Raw genomic sequence first — 9,215 nt, 5'->3', positions numbered from 1 at the left:
AGAACATAAATCTAACAAGCAGTGTTATACCAAACTGATTTACAACAGTCTAAGATCCCATAAACAAAGAAATTGGTATAAATGATAATAATAAATGATTATATGATTAAATGGAAAATTAAAACGATTAGATGATAAATGATAATACACAAATGAAGAATAAATAAAGAATATTAAAAAAAAGAAAGAAAAACAACAAAAATGAATGGTTGCTCTCTTGAAGCAAAACACACACAATTTGCATTTAAGGATCCTCAGATCCTTCACTTTTTAAGACCAAACAAGCAGGTTAAATTTCTGAATGACATTTATTCATATTCTTCCAGACAATATGAACTTTGCCTTGTATTCCAAAACTTCTTGGAACAATTACATTTTTTTTTATATCTAGAAACCAAACAAACCTCTTTCTGTGAAATGTTTTGATTGAATCGATATTCCGACAAAAAGTTTTTGTAGAAATTGTCTCATAAGACTAATTACTTTTTGGAGCCACTGTATATTACACTATGTACAGTATATATGCACTTGTAATTATTCATCCTGTTGTTTAACATCACACAGAGACACTGAATCAGTATAAAGCACAAATCCAGCATAGAGGGGTTCAGTGAATGTGGTGTTGAATGTGTGTAAGTGTCTGAGTGTGTTTTTGTCAGAGATGCTGTAGAAGGACAGAATGCCATCCGCCTCGTCCAGATACACTGCTACTTTGTTTAAGGGAGGTTCTGGGGGAGGTATATGCGTTCCCATATTGTCATGCCAAGCAATCAGTTTCTTTCCGAAGCAGCTCAGAATCCAAGATTTGTTATTGGCTCCGAACCTGGTGCCAGAACATTTTCCTTTCCTGCCGATTCCTTCATATGACACCACCATATCACCCAACCCACTCCATTCAGCCTCCCAGTAACAGCGTCCAGACAGACGCTCTTTACACAGAACCTGCGGAAGGCTGTCAAACCTCTCTGGATGATCAGGATATGCTACTCCAGTGCATGCCAACTTTCTATTACTATCTAAAAGCTTGAGATTATTGTGTGCTGTGTTCGGATCCAGTGTGAGATAACAGAAATCTGCACAAACACAAAAAAAGATAACATTTACTAAGACCACAAAATATGCTGAAGTATCAAACTGCCCTTAGATCTACTTTCCAGTTCCACATAAATATTTTGACTGCATACATACAATGTTAAAACATTTTATATTTTATATTATATTTGACTTATTCTATAGTGTAAAAAGTATGAGTGTGTGTGTGTGTGTGTGTAGACCTACATTTCTGTAGTCCTGCTTTAATCATGTTCTCTCCCCCATGATCCAGGCTGTCAAAGAATAAAAAACATAATGTACCATGTTCCACTGCTCTACTCATCTGCCTTGCAAAAAAATTTAAAGAAATAAAACTCTAGAAAATACAAATGGTTACACTTTATTTTAAGGCCCAATTCCTGCTATTAATTAACTGATTAACTGATTAACTATGACTTTCACCTCAATAAACTCCTAATTTGCTGCTTACTAATAGTTAATTGTTAACAGATAATTGTTAAGTTTATTGGTTAGTATTAGGGATGTAGAATATGGTGGAATATGGCAGAATATGTGATTTATAAGTCCTAACAAACAGCCAATATGCTAGTAATCTGCATGCTAATAAGCAACTAGTTAACATTGGTCCCTATAGTAAAGTGTTACCATACAAATAAAATACAATAAATTCTTCTCCATCTGCTTCTTCAGCCCATAGAACTGCTTGCAGGAAAATTATGCAGTTTGACACAGATAGAGGATAGTCTGATCCATAGGCACCGATATTCTTGGTTCAATTTAACCAATAAGAAGTGGATTGTAGCTTGTTCAACTTTATGCTCATTTTAATTTTTGTTTTTGTTTTTGTTTTTTTAGGCAGGTTTTGGTGTTATTTTAATGGCAAATGTCAAGAGTGAATTACTGTAATACGAGGGTGCACAAATGTTTTTTCTTCAGTCATCAAGAAATGATGTTTTTTGAGATAAACATTTCTGCAAATTTCTCCATATAATGGACTTAAATGGTGAATCACACTCGTGTCATGTGATATCATTCTATATTAGTGATGTCAAAATTAACGTGTTTATGCAGGCGATTAATTTTTCAGTTTAACTAGGCCTGCGCATACTGTATTAGGCTTTATTAAAGCACTGTATCATATTTAAACCCAAATGAAACTACGAGTATGCAGTGTCATGATTATGTCGTCAAGTTAAAAAAAGGCAATTAAAGCTGCCTTAAAACTGTGCATGTAAGTATTTATAATTTATGAGTCTAATTTATATTTAAAGCTGTGTCAGATATGTGCCAAGTTCAGCAAATGCAGCTCTTAAAGTTGCAGCAGAATTATCCTAATAACCAGCTGCTTTAATCAAAGAACTTAATGAAAAAGGTAGTTCTATGAAAACTACCTAATGTGCAATTAAGTTGTAAACAAATGTTTTTACTAGAGTATGATTAATTTATCTTAAAAATAAATATCTTTGAACATAATCTTTGCGTTGTATTTTTAACCTAAATTATGTACCAAATTATTATTTTTTTAAATATATTTTTCAAAATTTTCAAAGTTTTATGAATATTTGAAACTTACCCTAGCTTCTTTAGTTGGCAGTTTGGACTCTTCAGTGCATCAAAGAGTAGCTTCATTCCTGATTCTTTCAAGTTATTGTTACTCAGGTCCAGTTCCTTTAAATGGGAGTTTGATGATTGTAGCGCTGAAGCCAGACTTTCACAACACTGATCAGTGAAATTACAGATGGACAATCTAAACAGAAGAATAAATTATTACATTATTACCCTTATCTATGCTCTAAATTGAATTGTGACATTGTAAAGAATGTTATCTGTTGTTCTTATTTTATTTAAATTTGTTGTATACAAATGTTTTTACTAGAGTATGATTAATTTATCTTAAAAATAAATATCTTTGAACATAATCTTTGCGTTGTATTTTTAACCTAAATTATGTACCAAATTATTATTTTTTTAAATATATTTTTCAAAATTTTCAAAGTTTTATGAATATTTGAAACTTACCCTAGCTTCTTTAGTTGGCAGTTTGGACTCTTCAGTGCATCAAAGAGTAGCTTCACTCCTGAATCTTTCAAGTTATTGTTACTCAGGTCCAGTTCCTTTAAATGGGAGTTTGATGATTGTAGCGCTGAAGCCAGACTTTCACAACACTGATCAGTGAAATTACAGATGGACAATCTAAACAGAAGAATAAATTATTACATTATTACCCTTATCTAAGCTCTAAATTGAATTATGACATTGTAAAGAATGTTATCTGTTGTTCTTATTTTATTTAAATTTGTTAAATACAATAACAAAACTGTGGCAGGTATAATTTTCCTAGACAATTAGGGCCAGCTTAACTAAACAGGGCAAATTAGCATTAGAGCACAATTCCATAAAAGCGTTGATGGGAGGAAAATTCTGTGAATGATTAACAATGCGCACATTAAAGAATGCAGACACAGACAGCTCATTTCCATAAATGACCAGCGCTTTTTTAAGGTATTAAATAATTTTGCAAATACCAGTAATTTGACGAGCGCAAAGGTTATTAAATCGCGTTGCGTGATTCATTTTAATACTCTCCTCCCTTAAATTTTAATTAAATGCATATTCAGTAATGTCTGACACAAAAATAACTGGGTCATTCTATGGAAATATAATTTTTTTCTGTTCCTAGCCTTCAAAAAATATTACACTTGAAAGAACTTTAGGGTTCCAATTTCTTTATATTTTAAAATAAACCAATGTTATTTGAACAATTAAACCTTCTTGAGCCATCAATTTGGTGATATTTGTTTTTTAATAAATTATTTAGAATTCCAAGCACAACAAAACTGCTTGTCCCCACAGTCATGCACAGAGGGAAAGTGCTTTATTTTGAGGTAAAAAATAAAATAAACATTCTGCTATTTAAAATACAATACTTTGTTCATAGCTAACAAACATATGATATAAATAGCATTAAAAAATAAATGCTGAAAAAATATTATAAACTACATAATGACAATAGTGGTCCCACCATTTAACAGAAATCTTATATTTTAAAATAAAATCACACTGATGGCATCACTTGATTTCCTTCTTCTTATTTTCTGAAGATCTATGAAGAAAGGCCCATGATAAATCCACTGTCCCTTTTCAGTTATCTGAAATTTTCTCAATTATCTCATTATTTCATATGAAGCTTTTATAGTTGAGGTCACTAGTGTGACCTATGCTATTAATAGTAAAAAACTAGAATCCAAATGTATTTTTGTTGCCATTTTGTAAAATGGATTTTTCATTAAAATTATCACTGGTAATTCATTGTGTCACTGGTGTTACTGTGTTTTTATTTCGGTCACATGAAATAAATAAAACCTAATCTCCTTATTTTTTGCATTTTCATTATTTTTCTGTAACTGACTACTGGTGCTGAAAAACTGAAAAATAATGATTCATAAAAACCTTAAATATTGCCGAAGGAAGTAAGGTAACATGAGGGACAAAAAAGTTAATCTAATAATGTGGTCTAAGTTAAAATGTTGGAAAAATAAATACATTTTAAGATACTTTTTTTTGCCATATCAAAAGTGGACATTTCTGTAGAAAGACCCAGCTGTGTCCTTTTAAGTGCTAATTCTTCACTGCGCAAATGCTGACCCACTTCACTCAGCGCACCAGTAAAATTGTGAACTAAAGAAAAAAGAAAAATGTGTGATTATTTTTTTAACCGACTAACAGACCGTAGTAATGTTACCCCTTTATAGATGTTGGCATTGGTAATAGTTCTTTTTACTGCTGAATATGCATTTCAACTTAATTTCTAATTTTATAGACCTCACATAAAGAGATCAAGACAGCCCCACCCCCTTGGCCCCCTTTAGATTTTCACTTTAATAATACAGCCCTCAAATTAATCTAATTGAATAGCCCTGCTCTATACTGTATTTCTCTACATTTTCCATATACTGTTGGCAAAACATTTATAAAAATAATCATACGAAAGAATCTAAGAAACAAACCTCAGCTTTTCCAGTTGGCAGTTCGGATTCTTTAGTGCATCAAAGAGCAGCTTTCCTCCTGAATCTTTTAGGTCATTGTTACTCAGGTCGAGCTCTCTCAATGAAGAATTTAATTTCAGATCTGTAGCCACACTTTTACAACACTGATCAGTGAGTTTACATCCTGAAAATCTAAAAAGAATGATAAATGGTTAATTACCACTTTGCAGAATACCCACTCAAAAAGCAAGGTTACAAAACAATTTGAAATTTATGTTAACACTTTTTACTTTGTCCTACACACTTCAAAGCACTGTTCATCTCTATCATAGATGATCTCTCTAGAAATTCTAAGAATACACAACAGAACTGTGATTATATTGTATTTATAGCTCATTCCATGTTTAGAACTCTTACCCAATCTTGCTAAACTGTGCTACGGCACAGTGATTACCTATTATTTAAAAATGTCACTTTAAGACAAAAAGGTGGCCAGCTCCAGGTCTATGTGGACCAAGTTGTGTTCAGAAGATTCAGGTCACTGTGGCCAACACCCAAAAAAATTTACCTTACAACCTTTATAAAGTATTTGATAAATCAGAATTACTGTAGTGTGTTTTTACCATGACAGTTTGTACATTATATATTCTACATTTTATGCAGATTGGATCAACAGCTTACATTCTTCAAAATAAAGGTGCTTCACGATGCCATAGAAGAACCTTTTTTGTCTAAATGGATCCATAAAGAACCTTTAACTGAAGAAACTTTCTGTTTCATAAAAGGTTCTTTGTGCAAAAGAGAGGTTAGGGTCAGAAAGAGATGGTTCTTTAAAGAACCTTTGACCGAATGGTTCTTTGTGGAACCAAAAACGGTTCCTCTATGGCAAAGCTTGAAGAACTGTTTGAAGCACCTTTATTTATTTATTTATTTATTTTATTTATTTATTTTTTTTAATTCTAAATGCTTACATGGCTTTTCTGCAGTTCCTCACAGCTGGTATCAGTCTCCTTCTGCCTTCATCTGATGTGGTGAATTTAATGGGGTTCAGTTCATCCAGCACCTTATCTGACATCTGACACATGTAGGCTATTACTGAGCACTGAGCAGGAGAGAGATTCTTCCATGAGTATTTGTTTGAATTCAAAAACTCCTGAATCTCCCTGTATAGAGTTTCATCATTCACTTCCAGCAGACAGAGGAACAGGTTGATGGATTTATCAGCTGAGAGTTGTTCTTCACCATTAATTTTCTCTTTAATATACTGTGTGATATCTCTGATGGTCTCTGAATGGTTCTCTGTATGTGTCAGTAGATCCTGTAAAAGTTTCTGATTGGACTCCAGTGAGATGCCCAGCAAAAATCGCAGGAAAAGATTCAGTTGTCCATGTTGCAATGATTTATCAGTTTCTACTTTAAGCAGCATGTACAAAGACATTTGCTCAGATCCATCAATTGGCTCCAGTTCTTGGAGGTTCTTGGCTATGTAAGAGTAAAACACATAAAATGCTGCCAGAAACTCCTGAAAGCTCAGATGTATGAAGCAGTAGACTTTCCTTTGATGTATCACAGATTCCTCCTTAAAGATCTCAGTGTAAATCCCAGAATATACTGATGCTTCAGTGATGTCTATGCCGCTCTCAATCAGGTCCTCCTCATAGAACATCAGATTGCCCTTCATCAGCTGATTGTAAGCCAATTTAGCAAGTTTCACAATAACTTCTCTATTGGACTGCAGGCTTTTCTCTGGATCCTTCTCTTCATACTTCTGATTCGTCATTTTGATCTGAATGAGCAGGAAGTGGATGTACATTTCAGTCAGCGTTTTAGGGATTTCTGCATTGATATCTCTTTTCAGGATGTTTTGAATCACAGTGGATGAGACCCAGCAGAAGATGGGGATGTGGCACATGATGTGGAGGCTTCTTAATTTTCTAATGTGTGAGATGATTCTGCTGGCTTGATGCTCATCACTGATTCTCTTCCTGAAATATTCTTCTTTCTGAGGGTCATTAAATCCCTGAATTTCTGTCATACGGTTGATGTATTTTGAGGGTATCTTATTGGCTGCTGCTGGTCTTGAGGTGATCCAGATGTGAGCAGATGGAAGCAGATCACCTCTGGTGAGGTTTGACAATAACACACCCACTGATGAAGTCTCAGTCACATCACAAACTTTCTGATCATCCGAAAACAGTGTGATTCTGTTTTCATCCAGACCATCAAAGATGAACACAACTTTACACTCCTCATAAATTTTTGAGTCCAGATCTTGAAGTTCCGGATGAAAGTCCAGCAGAAGTTTATGAAGACTGTACTGATCATCTTTAATCAAGTGCAGCTCTCGGAATGGAAGCACAAACATGAAATCCACATCCTGATTAGCTTTACCCTCAGCCCAGTCCAGAATAAACTTCTGCACAGAGACGGTTTTTCCAATTCCAGCGATGCCTTTAGTTAGGACAGTCTTTATTTTGTCCTTATCCTCACATCCTGGTTCAGGTAAGGGTTTAAAGATGTCGTTGCAGTCAATTGGAGTGTCTTGTGTTATGGTCCTTCTCTCCATCTGTAGCACCTCATGTTCTTGAATCACCCATTCTCTCTCTCCCTCTATTATGTAGAGCTGTGTGTAGACTGTGTTTAGGAGGGTTTCATTCTCTTGTAGTTTGTTTCCCTCAAATAAGTACTCATACTTGTTCTTCATGCTGGTTTTGAGAATGGTTTTGACTGTTTTAATGGCATTATCCACTGCTTGGTAAGAATCCTTCAGGTCTCCAGAAACATCATTTTTCTCACTGCAGGCCCTTCAAAAAGCAAAGCAATTAGAGCATTTCATCTATACTTCATGTCACACAGAAAAGACATCTTTCAGGTATAAGCATTTCTGGCATGCCACACAAATATATACTGCACATTGTTTTCTCTAATAAGCATGTATTCTTTGTCCAATACATGAACATTTTTTTACATGGCTCCAGAAGTCACTGCACTTATCTAGTCAAAGAGCAAACGGAAAAGTGCCTGAGAAACACTTGGGATCTATCTGTGCATGTGCATGGCCTTAGTTGAAGCAGTAACTTAATAATTGTATCCAAAATATTTTATTGTACCTAATATTGCATGCTTGTAACAGATATCCACTCAATTGGGCTTTGAAAAAAAAAATTGGCTTCTTTTTTATCTATTGGTACAGATAAACTACTGAAAAAAGATTCTCACTTGACTTCAGGGTTCACAGCTCCAGTTCTGAAGGTATTGGGTACATCCATTGAATTTGTAGACACACAGCTGGAACATGGTGCACCTCCCTCCTGTCTGCTCTCATAGCGATGATTTTTAGCATGAGTGTTCGCCTCCATGTCCTTGATTTCAGGTGCTTTTCTGAAAACATTAGACACATTATAAGGATTTTTTTTTTTTTTTTGAGCTTATGCATCTGATGACGATGTATCGCACGCTTTCTTTTACGTGTTAACGTTGTGCATTATAACCAATCACACGATTCTGTTGAGTGTATAAATGTAATGGCCAATCAGAGTCTTTGAGATTAGTCATCACTGAGTTCTGCTCAATCCGCGTGCTCGAGCGTGTTATGTAATGTCTGCTGTGTTTCTGCTATATAATAATGTTAGGCTAGAAGGATGCAGCTCTCGCTACAATCTAACGTTATTTTTGTCACATTGTACAACAATACTGTTTTTGTATTACAGTAAGGGCTAAATTTGTGGTTATGGTAGGTGTAGACGTAAAAAAAAAAACAATCTAATAGGTAAAAAAAAAATTTTATTGTTAGTTTCCGGTCGAGGGCCGAGAAACGAAAGAAAAAAAAAGCCCAAGATGAAGCCCGTGCATCACTTTCAGGTACGTTCATAACCCTGTGAAACTTTATTTTATTCCGTCGACGTTAATAATGTGTTTTAATGTCGGTAATAATTTCACGACTAACGCATCTTTCTTAATATAATACAAAGCAGATCTATGTAAACAAAATGACTTAAAATACATTATATTAAAACACAGAGGCAATTATGATTATTGATTAATAATGACCATATGGTGTCATTAAATAAATACATAGGCTAATATAATACAAAATTAACAGTTTACATTACAATTTTAATAGAAATGCCTGAAAAGGGCGCCAAAGGCCTGGTAAATGCATTTTATTTCAGTTTA

The 9,215-nt window shown here is 34.2% G+C and overlaps 1 protein-coding gene across 1 annotated transcript; it reads right to left on the bottom strand.

Moving 5' to 3' along the window:
* Positions 1-534: 534 nt before the first annotated feature.
* LOC141338145 (protein NLRC3-like) lies at positions 535-8,398 on the bottom strand. Its single transcript, XM_073843704.1, has 7 exons — positions 8,259-8,398; positions 6,011-7,843; positions 5,061-5,231; positions 3,073-3,246; positions 2,627-2,800; positions 1,279-1,325; positions 535-1,073 (listed from the first exon to the last, which is right to left on the bottom strand). Exons 1-7 carry the CDS (start codon positions 8,396-8,398, stop codon positions 535-537), a joined length of 3,078 nt encoding a protein of 1,025 aa, XP_073699805.1.
* Positions 8,399-9,215: the final 817 nt, after the last annotated feature.

The sequence above is a fragment of the Garra rufa genome, chromosome 7 (genome assembly GCF_049309525.1).
Source record: "Garra rufa chromosome 7, GarRuf1.0, whole genome shotgun sequence".
Taxonomy (NCBI): Eukaryota; Metazoa; Chordata; class Actinopteri; order Cypriniformes; family Cyprinidae; genus Garra; species Garra rufa.
Note: the sequence above shows the minus strand (reverse complement) of the source record. Positions and strands in the feature narration are given on the sequence as shown.